The sequence below is a fragment of the Stylophora pistillata genome, chromosome 4 (assembly GCF_964205215.1).
Source record: "Stylophora pistillata chromosome 4, jaStyPist1.2, whole genome shotgun sequence".
NCBI lineage: Eukaryota > Metazoa > Cnidaria > Anthozoa > Scleractinia > Pocilloporidae > Stylophora > Stylophora pistillata.
Genome location: NC_142522.1, coordinates 39968089 through 39985152, shown reverse-complemented (window position 1 = coordinate 39985152; position 17064 = coordinate 39968089). Strand labels below are relative to the sequence as shown.

At 38.4% G+C, this 17064-nt stretch overlaps 1 protein-coding gene across 2 annotated transcripts; it reads right to left on the bottom strand.

The window, feature by feature from the left end:
• Nucleotides 1–1931: 1931 nt before the first annotated feature.
• LOC111342713 (A disintegrin and metalloproteinase with thrombospondin motifs 6) lies at nucleotides 1932–15814 on the bottom strand. 2 transcript variants are annotated; one of them, XM_088757724.1, is made up of 23 exons: nucleotides 15664–15814; nucleotides 15482–15548; nucleotides 12516–12847; nucleotides 12250–12430; nucleotides 11933–12096; nucleotides 11342–11425; nucleotides 10632–10756; nucleotides 10355–10413; nucleotides 10118–10223; nucleotides 9471–9605; nucleotides 8957–9107; nucleotides 8643–8741; nucleotides 7528–7676; nucleotides 7299–7362; nucleotides 6929–7046; nucleotides 6324–6466; nucleotides 5814–5940; nucleotides 5373–5456; nucleotides 5019–5185; nucleotides 4419–4590; nucleotides 4145–4271; nucleotides 3839–4049; nucleotides 1932–2651 (listed from the first exon to the last, which is right to left on the bottom strand). In XM_088757724.1, the coding sequence occupies exons 1-23, from the start codon at nucleotides 15733–15735 to the stop codon at nucleotides 2499–2501; spliced, it is 3090 nt and encodes a 1029-aa protein (XP_088613850.1). In that variant the 5' UTR covers nucleotides 15736–15814; the 3' UTR covers nucleotides 1932–2498. The 2 variants fall into 2 exon arrangements, with proteins under 2 accessions (XP_088613850.1, XP_088613849.1); XM_088757723.1 differs by having other exon boundaries at nucleotides 2364–2651; nucleotides 15655–15813.
• Nucleotides 15815–17064: the final 1250 nt, after the last annotated feature.

Below are 17064 nucleotides of genomic sequence, written 5' to 3'. Positions count from 1 at the left end.
CCTCTGTCATTTCGTAATGATTCTATGATTAGTGGATTTAAATTTCATTGAACTGGCTCAGTCCTCGTGTCAGATCTTAGGCAGACATAAGAATCAAGAGATCTGCATTCATAATTTCAGTGAAAACTTTTCGATCGGGTGCGAGTTGTTCGAAGCATGATGAACAGAAACCCATGACTAATTTCTTTGGCAACAGACCCTCGAAACATCGTGGCCAACTCGATCATGTTCTGTCTCAATTTTTTCCTAACTGCAAATCGTAATAAATGCAAGATTGTAATAATCCTAGCCCAACTGTAGCCTTAGATTATAAGCCTGCACTTAACAGTTATGATTTAGATTCAAAACTGCTTAACACTGTCTCATAGCCAGTTACCTACCCAGTTAGGTGAAGCCTGAAGTATACGCCGGCATCTCGTCTCGTAAACCACAACAAGCCTTACATACAGTTGCTGGAGTAAGCGAAATGACATATCAGGCTGGGTGTTTTTTGTGAGAAATGGGAATTCTAACGGTCATCTTGTTAAAAATAATTTATCTTTGCATTCGGGCATGTTTTAGTAATTGTACCGCTACCTTGCAATTACTTTGTTGATTGAGCAACTTTCAATTGAGCGTCGAATGTAATCCGGGATTGCTCTGGTTTTACTCAACTTAACTCTGTGATTGAAGGTTGAAAGTTTCTAAAAAAACTGCGGTGCTGCGTCGGTGGGGGTAACAAGGTAATTTGGTTATTTCAACCAAGTTGAAATTGTAAATTGGTCACCGTAACGAGTTAAAATGCTCACGTTTCGAGCGTTCGCCCTTCGTCAGAGCGAAGGGGTAACGCTGGAAACGTCAGCTTTTTAACTCGTTACGGTGGCTAATTTACAATTTCAACTTAGTTGATATAACCAAATTAACTCTGTGATCGGTTCAAAACCCACGCTTTCCTCTCGACCAATCAAAGAAAGTTCAACCATCCTGTAATTGGTCAAGAAAATCCACGCTTTCCTCTCAACCACTCAGGTGAAAACTCAAAACAATCTCGATTGTACCATTCGCGTTTTTCCACGTTTCAAGCATGCGCAGCACGTTTTCTTGTTTTCACTTTGAGTCCTCATTGGTTGATGATAATGTAAACGTTTGATGTGATTGGTTGCTGGGACTGCTTTGGTTTTGGTTTCTTGAAATGTTCAACTGAGAAGTGCTCTAGTTATCTTTATCTATGGTAGGGAAAAAATAGTGAAGAATTGATTTTAAAGGTCTTTAGACATTGGTGAGGTTTTGAACAAATACACTGGCTTAGTTGTTTACGTTACATTTTCAGTTAAAAATTTTGCTGTGAGATGATTCTTTGGGTTTTTTGGCAAATTTGTTAAAGCATTTGTTCACCCAAACTGCTTGATGCGCTTGTTTTCATTTGGAGTGGGTTAGTTACTGGATGCCATGTCACTGTTACAAAGTTGATACTCATTTCTGATTTGACAGTTTTTGGAAATAGGAAGTAGTTCCTGTTCGATTGGCACGTGCACCGGTAACGCGGCTTGAGTGACAATTGGCACCTAGTCGACAGCAACTTTATCCTGCAACCTTCGCAAAGGATGTAAAAAAGAAAAACAAAAAACAACAAAAAAAAACCACTTCGTTTAACTTTATTTTAATTGTCATTTTAGTGATCTGATAATGCCTTCTTCACGGAAATCTTTGATCAGCTTTTGATCATTAATTTTTCTTATGATTTGCCAAATTCTCACGACCATAGGAACCCTGGGAAAGTAGCCAAGTGCTGTCTTTGTGGATATATTTGCAGAGAGGAGTTACCTGTTAGAGAGGTTTTGAAAATGAAACACCAAATGGCTCATAATAATCTTCGCTAGAGTCGCTTGATTCGTTTAAGAATCACGATACAGACGAATCACGTCTCTTAACCTAGAATGTATGCACAAAACTAAAATTAACTGCAACATATAATCTCGAATAACATTAAGCAATGGTTAAATAAATAGTTTTTCAAAGGTTTCGTCGAAGAATGGTCCAAAGCGCGCTGTGGTGTCAACGTTAACAATAATACGTTAAATTGTGTTAATTTGCATTAATTTCCTTTGCATTGACGGTTGAAGTAGCGTCACAGTGTCCTTACGTTGTTCAAATTGTGGTCTTTAAATGATCGCTGGAACTGTTATTACCGAAAGTGTCTTCGTTTTAGCTCTTCTTGGTTGGCATGGACAATAAGGTGTCTTCAGTTGATTGATCGTCCTTTTTTTATAGCTCATTCATTGAAGTAGCATTCTCCACATTTTTGTCTCATAGCGCTTTGACGAACAGTTTTAAATACTTTGTTATTACCCTTTTTGTCATTTAGTTTGTTCTTGTTAAGAAAGATGTACTGCAACATTTATAACGCTAAACATAAGATTTGTAAGCTGATGGATTCATGTGTTGACCATTAAAATTTTGCTGCTTTTTCGCTGAATTGCTGTCAACTTTAAATCCACTTATCTAAGACTTCTAAATCATTAACATGGAATCCCAGAATCACACGAGGTCGTAGTGGGAGGCTTTGGACCAGTGCATTCTTCATCTGTCACTTTGACTTTCTTGTTGGATGCGGTTCTCTTTACGCAGTTCACCTCAATCATTCTCGAACCGTGACCACAAACGGCAGAGCACTGGAACAAAAGGAAGAAGTTTTTCCAGTTATAAACATTGAACAAAGAGCGCTTTTTCCCTAGATGTCGTGAAGCCAAACCAAAGTGACTTGGTGTGAAAAATGTGACTCGAAAAATGTTTCGAAAATGCCACTAGTACCAATAATATTTAGATAAAGTCAATTTGCGTTCCGTGGTCCAAGCAATGCCCTTTTTTTGTATCTTGCATAATTCTCTGAGCTTTAAAAACTTTCCTGCGATTTCATGGTTTTTTTTTGCAGCTTTTTGCAGCTTTTTACAGCTTTGGCGCCACTTAAAGTGCATCTAAACCCAATTTTTTTTCGCTTAACGAAATAAGCTTATTTTTTGGAGTATTTCTGTGCAAAAATTTTTTAATTTGCTCAAATCTTTAATTTTTTGTGCCCAGTCAAAATACGGAATATCGGCTGCCATCTGCCCCACGACCGAGTTTAAAGAGGAATGGCTCTAGCGGGTTATGTGACGTCAGATCGAGAACACAAAAGTCTGCATTTCACACATTTTCACTCGTTTGGGAAGGTTGTCGTCGATATTGTCCGAAATATGCCGACTAAGTGTGTTGTATGAGGAATGTATGAAGCGCGATACCCTTTTGCAAATTTCGCACGTTGCTACATCCTTCTACAACACACTTAGTCGGCATATTTTCGGACAATATCGACTACAACCTTCCCAAACAAGTGAAATGTGTGAAATGCAGACTTTCGTGTTCTCGATTTGACGACACATTACCCGCTAGAGCCATTCTTCTTTCAGTCGTGGGGCAAGATGGCGGCCGACTTTCCGTATTTTGACTGGGCACAGAAAATTGAAGATTTGAGCAAATAAAAAAAATTTTGCACAGAAATACTCCAAAAAATACGCTTATTTCGTTAAGCGAAAAAACATTTTTGGGTTTAGGTGCACTTTAAACACTCTCCCAATTCCCAGATTCTCCGTTTTTTTCTTCTTTCTACACTATTTTCTTCAGCCTTGGCATATTCCCCTGCTTTTCATACACTTTTATTAGCTCATTCTGAGATCAAGTTAACGCCTCCACGCTTTTCGGGATTTATTTTATTTCGACAATCCCTTTAGGCAGCTTGTTACACTTTCAAAATGTAATATTCCCCCAAAAGCAGAGTTTATTTTTGAATCCCCAAGTCTAAAATCCTCCTCCACTGACTTACCGGACTTGACGACACTGTGACCCACTCTGCAGGACAGGGTTGCGGTGCGCAGGTCTCTCGTGTGGCGGGTTTCGGTCCTGCGCAGTAAGATTCTGAATCTTCCGTCTCGATTTCATGTGATTCATCGACGCACATCACCTCCCGCGTCCTCTCCCCAGGGTTTCCATCGTTACAGGTCTTGGAGCAGTCCGACCATTCTCCAGTTTTCCATCTGAAGGACAGACATATTTTACCATATTATACCCTTCGTTCCTATTATGTAGTCTCATGATTCGAGAAAAACACTAGTGCCTAGGTGCTTACTACCTCGCTGGACATTTTTGAGTATTGCACTCAGAATTCTCTTCACCAGGCTTTTCTCCCTTGCAGTAGTGGTCACTGACAATTGATCCGTCATCTGCGCGAGCGCAGGTTGGTCTACGTACCTCTATACCTGTCAAAGGTTACAAATAATTTTTTTTTTGTTAGCAGGACAAATTAATTACTAAAAAAAGAAGCGGTTTTCGGAAAGAGGAAAAAACAACATACTTCGTTCCTTCTCTACCCACTGTAATGAATCAACTGAACATTTTTAACCAACCTCCACCACAGGTTTCAGAGCAACCCAAAGATCGCCTTATCCATTGGAACGTGACTTTGCCTTCCTCGAGGCTCCTCTCAATTCTCGTGTCTTCGTCGTTTGCCTCCTTTGGGCGAGGGACGAGAAAACGAATCCTGACTTGGTATTCCTCCTTCCAGGATTGAACTAGATACTGAAAAACACGAAAGTGATCAGCACCTTCAGAGATAAAACAAATCGATGAAAAACATGTCTCATACTCTTAATTTGACGACGTCGAGATTGAGTTTGCCACCAAAATCTTTTTTTCGTTCTCTTGGTTCAATCTTCCTTTTGAAGTCAACAGATCTTCTTCCCCTCTTCAATTAAACCTTTAAACGCCTAAGAGTGACCAACTTCTTACTTCTCCTTCTAGCATCCTTGCTAAATCATGCACCAATATCAGGAGAAACGAAATGCTCTTGAAAAAAAATTCTCTTCGTCAACGCCATAGTAATTGTATGGAGACTGGTATGGATACTACGCACACTGATATTATGGTGTAAATGGTAACAATGTGTCGCAAGATTTTCCGGTTTTGTTTTTCGGAGATCAAACACAACCGCTAATCTGTTTTCTCACCAGAAGCTCTACATCTTGGTTGAGGGGTCCTTGTGCAGTTATTCTCTCCCTCCTTTTCTCATCTCTCACGTATTTAAACCTTGTACCAGCGCCGACAAACGCGAATGAACGAGGTTTGATACGGAAGTCCATGTTGAGAAGATCTTCACCTGCAACTGTCATCATGGCTGTTGATAGTATAGCAAAAATGGTGAGCATTAAAACGGCCATACCAAGTAAAATGCGATGAAACGAAAGGGCTAATCGAGTAGAGAAAAAGCTGATTCGTAAACGCGGCACACGAACATGAAATTATCATAGTTGTTTAGAGAAGACGGAAAGGTGAATATCAACTTACAGCCAATGTGAACTTACCCAAATAATTCTTAAAACCACTAAGTTCCTTAATTTGGATATTTCTCGCTCCTTCTGGAATCAATGCGATCGACTGATAATGTCCTGGCGGACACAGTTGATAAAAAAAGAGTATAAGAAATAGTAAGATAGACATATTACAACATTTTACGTCGGCAGTTGCCTGCAAAAGAGACATCATTTTGTGTTTTGCAGGTGTGTGCATATTGAGGAAAATGTATAGAAAAGGAGAAATTCCTGCTCTACAAGCAACGCGTGCACAGAAAAATGTAGTTGGGCGTCGTAAAAAAACGGTAACAATTAGCGTTCTCTTTAGAACTACGATCACTTTCTTTAATTCGACGACAGACCACATTTATATCATTTACGCCCTTTACAATCTCTTCGTCTACAGCATTTTTAGCTCAAATTTCGTGTATTTGAAAGTTGTGATGCACAAACCTTTTATGGGATTAGGCAGCCCTTTATATGTTAACCTCTTGCCAATGCATGTAGTTCCGTCCCCATCACATACACCACAACGATCAAACTTTTGACTGGAGCCAAGGACTTTGTCACAACCGAGTGGCTAGAGGGGGAGAAAAACATTGGATTAAACCTAAGTTTTTCTGAAAGTTAGGGACAGTCAACACTTTACGTAGGTGTCTACGTCTGATGCGTGTACTTGGGGGGGGGGGTGGGGAGGAGGAGGTCGAGTGGGGTAAGGAAAGTTTACAAAAGTGAATGTGATCATGCACTTTTCCTTGAATTCCTTTACTTGGTGAACAGGGGTACTGTTCACCATATTTTGACAGGGGAGGCTATTTACCGCCAAAATTTACAACGCCACCTCACATTATTGAAACATATTTAAAAAACAATTTCTCATAAACCGTAGACTTTAAAGCAACGCATTTGTGATGGATATAGGCATTAGCAATCAAGTGTGACAAAAAAAAAAAACAGCTTTACCTGACATTTGCCGTTGATGCAAAGGCCACTGTTTTCATCGTAATCATCACATTGCGTTCCGTCGACCACAAGACCAAATGAATACTTGGCAAATTGCCGAACACCCACTTCAGCGATACATGATAACTTACACTGCTGACCCGCTGAAACGACACGGAAAAGGCAAAAGTGACTATGAGTAGCTAACTCGACTTACTCGCGAGTAATTTGCTCTTCTTAGCTAATGATCAGAATGATCGTGAAGTTAAGTGAATATAACTAAATTGTCAAGTAATTAACGGAGTTAAAGATCCCCAAATAGATGCAAATGCGAGTGCATGTAACATCTTTTTGTTCCCGCTTAAAATTAAACACGAAACCTCTGAATTTCAATTTTTTAACAGAAAAAACCAAAATCTTTGATTTTATTTACTTTTTTTAAAGTCTTTTTTGACGGCAAATTATCCCAACTACTTCCACCGTCTTCAGAGCGTAGGCGATGTGAAGGATGGAGCCATACAAGGAAATGTTGTAAACTTTTGATTTAGTGCTTTTACTGTATGCTTTAAATTATAATCTAACGCAGAGAAATATACATTTTAAGGGTATTTTAACAACCACATCACCTGGTACTGGAATTGCTGGATTGTATACCCATTGATATTTGTTACCATCAAGGAACCGCATCTGTTGCTTTGATTCACACTGTTCTGTTCTTGGACTGGGCGTTCCTGCCGGACATTTCTAGGTGATACGAATCACAAGTGAAGCTCGTCTTATCTTTTGTTAACTTTGAATTGGAAATGGGTCGCCTCACAGATTTTTATCGGTGAGAGAGCCCTGTAAAGTCTTGTATTTAAAGATGAAACATTCCTTCTATCTTATAACCTCGATCGATAAGAATTGTTCTTAAAAAGATGAAAGTTTGAGTCATGCTGGGACCAACAAAAATCCAGTTAATTGTAAACGTCGGTCAATAAATGGACAAATACTCACAGGTGTATGGCAGTATTGAAACTCCTCTGAATGTTCCATGCATAACTTGCCTCCATTTTTGGGTCTGAAAAAGAATATCGCGTAGATTGACAATGGTGAAATACGACACCTGCTACTCATCGCACTAAACTACTCTTTGTATTTAAATTTTTGACCTGATAAAATTTTTGCAGCAGCGATACAAACTTCAAGTAACCTTTTTAAAATTTGTTTTCGTGGACCAACTTACTCGGGATTGTCGCATTTTCTCGTTCTAGTTATCAGTCCCCCGCCGCAAGAATGAGAACAGTCGCTCCAATCTCCCCACGGACCATAGCCACCGTCAATAGCCTCAGGTCCCTCGCTGCCATATGGTACGCATTTCCCCCGCCGGCACCACTAAATGATAAACAACAAATTATCATTTCTCGTGGAATTTTTACCTTGAAGTATCATCGACAACAGACTTACCATTTAAACAACAACAAACATATGAAACATATGTGTGAACTGCGGTTATGAGACGTATATGAGCACGATCCTTCGCAGTAAAGCACTATTTGAGCAATAGTGAAAATCAGACCTGAAAAAAATTTCAGGCCTGTACGGGATTCGAACCACTGACCTCTGCGATACTAGTGCAGCGCTCTACCAATTGAGCTAACAAGCCAACTGGGAGCAGGCCATCAAATTAATTCGACATAAACCCGTAGATGATAAATCAAACAACAACAAACATATGAAACATATGTGTGAACTGCGGTTATGAGACGTATATGAGCACGATCCTTCGCAGTAAAGCACTATTTGAGCAATAGTGAAAATCAGACCTGAAAAAAATATACGTCTCATAACCGCATATACGTCTCATAACCGCAGTTCACACATATGTTTCATATGTTTGTTGTTGTTTGATTTATCATCTACGGGTTTATGTCGAATTAATTTGATGGCCTGCTCCCAGTTGGCTTGTTAGCTCAATTGGTAGAGCGCTGCACTAGTATCGCAGAGGTCAGTGGTTCGAATCCCGTACAGGCCTGAAATTTTTTTCAGGTCTGATTTTCACTATTGCTCAAATAGTGCTTTACTGCGAAGGATCGTGCTCATATACGTCTCATAACCGCAGTTCACACATATGTTTCATATGTTTGTTGTTGTTTGATTTATCATCTACGGGTTTATGTCGAATTAATTTGATGGCCTGCTCCCAGTTGGCTTGTTAGCTCAATTGGTAGAGCGCTGCACTAGTATCGCAGAGGTCAGTGGTTCGAATCCCGTACAGGCCTGAAATTTTTTTCAGGTCTGATTTTCACTATTGCTCAAATAGTGCTTTACTGCGAAGGATCGTGCTCATATAAGACTTACCATTTGATGACCACACTCCGTGCCTTCAGCTGCAGGCTCGCGAAGTGTCGCGCACATTCCATTCTCCGGTTTAACGCACCACAGCTGAATGCAGACTTTCTAAAAGCACAAAAAACGAAACACTGCTTCAAGCACGGAATCTATTTCGATGACAGTCTTACTTATTTTCACTTTGCTATAAGCTACAACCTCGTCAGCTGAACAATTTCCAAACGGTAAGCATATCTCATAGAGAAACATACGAAATGCGAAAAGGGCAGTCCTAGACGAGTTCTGCATCTTCATCTTGGATTTGCATAGATTCATTTACTTACAGCTTTCACAAAAGGCGCTGGACACTCCCGCGATTTATCTCCATAGATCCGCCTACATTGATCATCAGCGTTGTACAGCTCTCCTGGCAGGCGTTGCGGTAATTTCACGGCCTTTTGTGGTTTGTCTTTTAAGCACTGCGCATGATCACCGCTTGGAAATTTGAGTGCCACATGAAAAATAAGATACAAATCAAATAACGGTATTTTGTGGAATTTAAATTTCAAAACTTGTGTTGCGAGGGAGAGATTGTCTCGGCAAACGGTTGCAAAATTATGATTTCCTTTACAACAAAAAAATTCCTGTAATCAGAGAGTTTTATTTTTACAACTACGGTTGCATATATTGTATTGTAGTTTTCTAAAGAAGGTTTTCTACCGACCAAAGCGAATAACGCAATCAACAAACAAGAGCTTAAAGGATATGACTTGCGAGTATGTCGCTAATAAATCTGGTTTTTAAAATGGTCGAGGAATTATTGAGAGAAGTCAATATTATAGTATGATATGTACTCACGATAGAAAAGCGTGAATTGAATGTCTGCTACATGAAGACCATTCGAACGCTGTTTCTTTACCGCTGGCTTGTGTTGACATGATGTTTTTGATATCAGCGCACGGGTTACCTGCACTATCGTGCTGAGCTCCAAGGCTGTTCAAAAATAAACAAAAAAATTAAAACGAAATAGAGATAGATAAAAAAACGAGTAAATAAAAAGTTTACCGGACAACGGGAGTTTACGATTCTCTGTTACCCTTGCAGAATCCGCTTTTATGAAGAGTTACATGTAATTACAAGTTCGCTCATAATCAAAACTGTTACCGTTCGGTCCTATTTATTTGTCTCATCTTCCGGCGCACTAGCAGCGTGTCTCTATTTTGACAAGTCTCCCACATCCTTGTGTGATATGAAAGGTTTGTTTACACACGAGCCAAGGGGCTCACAAAGTGCTGGGGCGTATCCTGGTCTCCATAACATAAAAGCGACTGGGAATGTTGCTGCTCCCTCCTTAAGAGGATGCTAGTCCACCTAGTGTAACCCCTCCCCCTCACCGGTACTCTGTAAGGTTTCCCTTACGGTGGTACTAACACAATTGCTATCCCTCAAGTGTCTTGAACATGACTCAACTAAGCATTGAACTCGGACCTCACAACTGTACTCACTTGTGTCCTGTCTCGTGTGCAATGGTATAGGCCGTACCCAGACCTCCATCCTTGCTCAAAGTACAGCTTCCTGTCAAACTGCACATTCCTTCGACTTGTGCCAGACCTTTGCGGGAGATCAAGCAAAAATACTCATCAAAACAGTAACGACGACAACAACAACTGCGACGGAAGCTGTCAGCATACGTGGATGAATATAGCTCCATAGCACTTGTTAGGCATCGATCAGGGCCTCACCTAACACTTTCTCGCAGTTCTGGCCTTCTTTGCGATCTGAGTTTCGACAGAAATCGTACCTGCAATGAAACGAAGGCTGATGTGTCTTAATGGACCACTTATATAACTTGGAAAGACATTTGTGAAGTACATTGCGATCACGATGAAAGTATATGATATGGATTATGCTTTGTTGGGGGTTGGCAAGTCGTTGACAACTTGTTGGTGCAAAGAAAGTTAGGGTTGTGCAGAGGAGAGAGATCTGCGAGCTTGTTGTTACTGCTTGGTTTATCCTTACCGGGAGATGAGGGCTGCATGATCAAAGTGGTCAGGATTGTTATCATCCTGAATGTTTTGTCTTTTAGTCCACTCACAGAAGCTTGTCATGGTGTTTCCAGCATGTGAGCTTATCACAAGTCCTTCCTGAAAACACCCGCACCAGGTAATTAAATATGAATGTTATTTTATAACCGCTTCGCACAATACGCGCCTCCGTATGGTAATGATATATCATTTCAATCAAATAAGCTTTTTGAAAGTTACTTCTATTTCCATCGGGGAAAGAGGGAATCCAGGAAAAAGATTACCTTGACAGTGCAAGCTTCTTAATATTTTTGACATGCAAACGTGGTGTCAAGAACATTTGTTTTACACCTCGAACATGAGTGCGGCATTTTCGAACTAGGATACCAACAACGAAGTGCATTAAATAAATGGGACCAGCAGTGGGTATGTATTAAGGTAGATTTTATCATCCACTTCTGCTTAGTCTATTATTGTTTTCAAACTCTCGTGCATGCGCAGTGTCTGACCGCTGCGTTGGCATCAACAGTTTGTGAAATGTGGCAAGGTTACTAAGTTGTTTTCAAAATGGCGGCATCCATTGTCGAAACGTTGGAGTATTCTATGGAATTTAAAAAATGGGGTAGTACATTTACGCGCGCGCAATATTTTTTTTATGTGGAATTATTAATTATGTTAACCAAGGATCATACACACCCCACTCACCTGATCATGCTCCAAAATGAGCAGCTTCTGTAAGACGTATTTTACATTCGCTCCAATGGAAGTGTCGCCTAAAAGATTGTAAACCTAACGTACAAACTTTCAATCAACATAGCAGATAGGACAATTTTTACAGTCTATAAAAATTGCGTTAAAAAACAAAACAAAACAAAATAATATTTATTCAAACTGGTGCATTCTTCGTATCCTCGTATTCTTCTACTGCAAATCGCTCTTTCTTCCTAACGTATGTTATTAAAAACTGGATGATTGGATAATGCAATTCAAGACTTTTTATTGGCTTAGCCATTATGGTATATGAGCCAATATACCATAATCTAATATCTGTACATTGTAACATCCGGTTTCTTCTTACAAAATAAAGTCAAGAAGATTTGTCTAAAATCTTGGGGGCGTTTTGTTTTAATAAAACAATTATTCCACTCGCGCTTGTTGGGTATGAGATGATTATAGCCAACTCGGCGTTACGCGCCTCGTTGGCTATCTATCCTCTCATATCCAACGCGCGCTCGTGGAATAATTGTTAAATATATGTTTTTAAACGTATGTCTTTAGATCAATAAGTAAACTTACAATATTTATAAGACTTGGCACATAAACTTTAAGCTCTTCAATTCCGTGGAAATCTGTCATTTTTTTGTCGACAACGACAAGTGTTTCTATTGTGAAGTCCTGGCTATAATCCACCGGAGCCGGCGGATCAAATACCGCGCGCTTCTTTCTAGAGCCTGGTTTGTCTGCAAGGACAATTAATTTTATTAAAGAAAAAGAATTAAGGATGGAAATTGAGGCTGCATTGCGATTGCTAAGAATTCAATTGTTCCAGAATGGCGAAAGCTGCCAGAATGTTACGTTTTATACAAGTTTTTCTCTTCACATTAACTAGTAACCTTGTACTCCACACCAATTTTCGGATCTCTTCTCTGCTCTGAGAGCCTTCCCTACATCCTCCAGGTACGTGGTAGATCTTCTGTGGATCACGTGAGCTCGCGTTTTGTTCTTGTCCAGTCCTAATCGGTCGGGTAATGGATTTATTGTGAAAACATCCTCAGGAGTACGAATCAAACCTCGCTGGAGAGAGAATTTAGGATCGAAGAAAGTTAGTATCAAGACATTGTCTTTACAAGAAATTCGGCAGTACCAAGACATTACTCACCAGTCCATCACAGTTACTCACGGCCACTCTAGTTCCCAGTCCTTTTGAAGATACCACTTGGCCGGTATAATGGCAATGTTCAATATCCAATTGAAATCGAGAACTCTGATTTCCTCGAATCTCAACAACAAAGTTAGGCGAGAGTAGTTCGTCATTTAAAGTGACGTTCAAGTGAAATTTTTGGCCAAACGCTGACAAGTGAAAGTACACAGGTTCTTTTCCAGCTCCTGCTAAATCTCGGCGCTTTCTGCGGTTTCCATTCGACAGGTCATGAGTCAAGAAGTTGGCACTCTCATCAACTTGAACGGGGTGGGTCACGTGATAATCTGGAACTGAAACAGTGAGTAATTAAGAGAAAAACCAGTACTGTTTTTACCCTGTAAAAGCATGAGCCATAACACTTCTAAAAGTTCTAAAGATCACGAAATGCTTTCTCAAAAAAATAAAAATGTGGTTGAATGGTGTACAATTTGAGTTCATCATCCATGCAGGAAATATTTTTATGATGTAGGAAAAACATAGACGTGTTAAGGAGATATACAAAATCCTCAGTAAAAGCTGAAAGAAAAAATAAGCTCACAAAAATCGATACAATCACGATTTCTACGTTTTGTGTTAAATAATGAAGTAGATTCAAGCGAACTAAACCTTATATTTAAGAACAAAATGATATCTGTCACGAATTTGACTCATCTATTGTTGTTATGATTTGCATTTTCAATCAATAATTTGCACAAGAAAAAAAATTCTCATTTTATAAAATGACTACTTATTTTCTATACTCTTCTATGGTCAAAGCCATGCGTTGATCTCAAAAAGGCGTATATTACAGCTTGCATTTAAACGTTAGTCAGAAGAATTTTTTTTAACCATGATAAAGTTGTTACATGTTACTAACATTGTCTTTAGTAAATATTTCCTCATTATTCTTTAATTATGGATTGATAATCTTACGAACTTCACATTATCTTTATCTAAGCTTGAGCTGTTAATGGTGCTTCAGTGAATTTTCACAGTCTTAATTTACCCTAATTCCGTACCTCACACATTTATGCAGAATTGATGACTCTTTTTGTGGCTAACTGGGGTAATGAGCCCACTATTACTTATAGCATTGTAGATAACGTTTTGAAGTGTGAATAAAGATAAGAAGTAAAAGTGAAACCGATTCTTGAACAGAGATATGGCGTAAGTTTTTCCTTTTAATCCATTGTTTTTGGATAGCATTTCCCGAGTCCAGTTATAACTATGTCAACATTTTCCAATTACTGATGTGTTTCTATTTCAATATGAAGATATATTGTAGATATATTGAAGATATATAGTCTTGACCGGAAAAGATCATATTAGTCATGGTTCGATAGTCCTTTGTTTAAGACAACAGACATCTGATCGGAGGACAGTATGTCTCCAGCGGACATTATCGACCTCTATAAAACTCACTTCTTGACTGGCGACTCATTATGTAGCCCGAGCGATTGAAAACCAAATCCTCATAAAAGCTTTACCGTCAGAATATCCTCTTTATGATCAACATATACTGAGAAATTTAAGTGGTAATGACGGACGCAGATGTTTATAGTGAAGTAAATTCCTAAAGTGGTATTATGTCAACTAAAAGTATTTGAAAACTCTTTTTCAAAAATAAGCAATGCAATGAATTAAAAAATGACAGAACTGTGACCGCAGTAATTTTGCAGAGTAATTTTAAGTCGATAATTTTTCTCAGTCATTGCACTTCTTAATCAAATAGCATTTTAAGAATTCTTGATTAGCATGTGTTGAATAATTCACTTCCAAGATCTGATAAATTCGTCAAAAGCATTCCTATTTAGATTTCGAAATCAAATTTGGATCTGCTCGTATTTTTTTAACTTTTTTTTTTATGGCGGAACAACTTAGATTTCCTGCTTCATTTAATCACATAACATTTTCAAATTTCGTTTTACTAAATCGCACATCGAACAAAATTGATTAAAAAACGTGATGGGCAGTATTTCAAAGGAGGTAGAAAAGATTTCCTGCCAGAAAAGGACGCCACTTATTTCAGTTTTAATTTTGTTCAGCCCAGATCGTGGTCAGATTATTCGAAGCCGCTTTTAACATATGCCTTCCCGCCAAGTTAATCTAAATAAAACTTGCCTACATCTTTTCCTAAGATCGTGTCGGCAAGATCCAGACACGAAGATCGATAGCTTTTTTTGAGCAACAAACGAAGGATTCTATTTAGGCCGTAATCGTTCTAGTCTTTTAAACCTTCGATAAAATACTCTTATCCTATAAGCTTGAAATTAGCTTCACATTTACTGATACCATAAGATTATTGAAATTTGTGCTAAAAGTCACAAAATTGAAGAATTTCAGTGTGTAATATTTTACTGTCATCGGGCATGCGAGAACTTTTACGTTTAGTTTCAGAAGACTACCAAACTAAAGAGGGTTAACGAGCGAACACATGATTTCACACGCGGTAACGGTTTTGCAGACTGATACATTTCTTTCCTGTCCTTTGAAAAACAATAACTTAGTATTCAACTTTATGAAAATCTAAAAACGTGAACAACGAGAACAGATTTCAATTGTATTTCTCGTTATAAAAAGGTTTATCGCCACTTGTACATCTGGTCGCGGAAGAGAAAAGTTCAGGGGAAACTGAATGTCCAGGTTGATAAAATTAGCAGATGAAACTTGATATGATTTATATCCTGATATAACATAAAAACAATTCCTTTTTTGTCGCAAAATTCAAATTGAATTCTCAAAGCTTTCTACAATGCAACACGAATATCAAATTTAATTTTAACTTTGTGCGTTAGAATTTGTACGACAAGTTAGCTTCCTAGATTAACTAGGATCGTTACAATTACAAATTTGAATAATATATTGCCACTCCTCCCTGTTCAAAAATTGGATACAAAACAAAAGTAACATGAGCTGAGCTCAAAAGATCATGTGGGATTACTCACCACTTTGTAGAAAAGGTTCGCCGAATATCTTCTCCCTTTCGACCGGTGTCAACAAAGTGTGCACATTCTTAATTCGAAACAGAAAAATAACAAATAAAAACAGTTTTGCGCATTGAATCCGCGTAAAAATTGAATAATTCCTAATTGTGATAGTTTTCTTTTTCACATTATACCTTTCTTACTTTGTAAAGGTTTGGTGTAGCCCGCGGAATGAAAACTAAAACGAGAAACGGTGTAAAAAATTGAGAGACCATCTTCCGATGAAAGCCACAAGTAACTTGCCAGCCGCCGACCCTTCACTAAATGAAATCGCATTAAGGTGCACCTCGGTGAGTATGTGTGTATTTCCTGAGATAATTATACTTTCAAATGAGCAAAAAATTTCGCTGTTGTTTTGATGTTTTTAGTCGATATTGATGGAATATTGCTAGTAGCTCCTCAATGATTTTGTCTCCGGCGGTTCCTCTCTAAATTTCTGCCCATTAACGATCTAAATAAACAAAGAAAACAATAAGAAATCAAAACCTTGCCTCCTTTTTAAAGCTTATGGAAGAGTGAGGGAGTTCTTTTTGATATGACACTTTCTTAAGTTGATAGTATCTTTTCCGCCTCGTTTGGAACAAAAAATTATTTAAAATCTCATATCCTACAGCGTAAAAAAAAAAAAAGAAAAAAAAAAACCAACACCAGAAGGTCCCTAATAATTAAAAATAATTATGCTCTCACTTTTATAGGACAGTAAACGGTGTAATGGCTTAGAATAAAGTTAAAAGAATTCCCGCTGTTTCTTCGGAAAATTCAGGTTAACCGCAGTACACCAAACCATCTCAGCAATTTTTCGCCCAAGTATTGAAAAATTGGCGTGTTGACTGTCGTAATTTTTCTCAACAGGTTGATTCAACAATTCTTAATTGCGACTTCCATGTTTTCAAATTGTTCGCCGCGCGAACGAAGTTTTTAGCGAGGGAGTCATAGATAAACTTTCTCTTTCCTTTCGTGATTTTCGAAGAGCAAATTGTGATTGTGAATAACAAAATTTCTCTTCAAAAAACGAAGTGCACACGATTATATAGGTGGCCAAGGCATTAGTAATTTGTTTTCCTGCTCACCGGAGAGAGAACGAGTGCATGAAAACTTTTCATTCTCGTTTACACTATACATGTTTCTTGTCTGTTGGTAATTATCGTTCTGATGCAAGACTTGGCAAAAGAAATTTTAAGAGAGATATGGAAAAATAAAGGGAACTAATCAAATACACTTCTGTGTGGGAAAGAAACTTTCTTTTCCAACAAAATTTGATTGATATGGGATCTTTGGGCTAGTGGGAGACAAAAGACGAGAAAAACAGTAGTGAATTTATCATAGTAATTGTTTTCGATTCCCTTCATCTATATTTCAAAGAAAAAGTCTTTCTTTTCATGCAACATTCTAAGTTTTCTCTCGAAGACTACAGAATAATATTTTTTCTTTAAAAAGTCTCCTGCTATCATACACTCGGGAATTTTTTTTCCGAGTAGTGTGAGTTACGCCCACAAAGGTGAACGCCCTTCTGGATCGAACTTGGCTTTTCCTTTGAGTTTATG

Bases quoted from the DNA above. Each gene is read 5' to 3' on its own strand.
- LOC111342713 (XM_088757723.1), bottom strand. From the start codon at position 15,735: ATGGTCTCTCAATTTTTTACACCGTTTCTCGTTTTAGTTTTCATTCCG. The intron at 7,677-8,642 runs GTAAGTCTTATA...TTTATCATTTAG, and splicing joins CGGAGTGTGGTCATCAAATG to TGGTGCCGGCGGGGGAAATG. The intron at 4,591-5,018 runs GTGAGAAAACAG...CGTGTTTTTCAG, and splicing joins ACCAAGATGTAGAGCTTCTG to TATCTAGTTCAATCCTGGAA.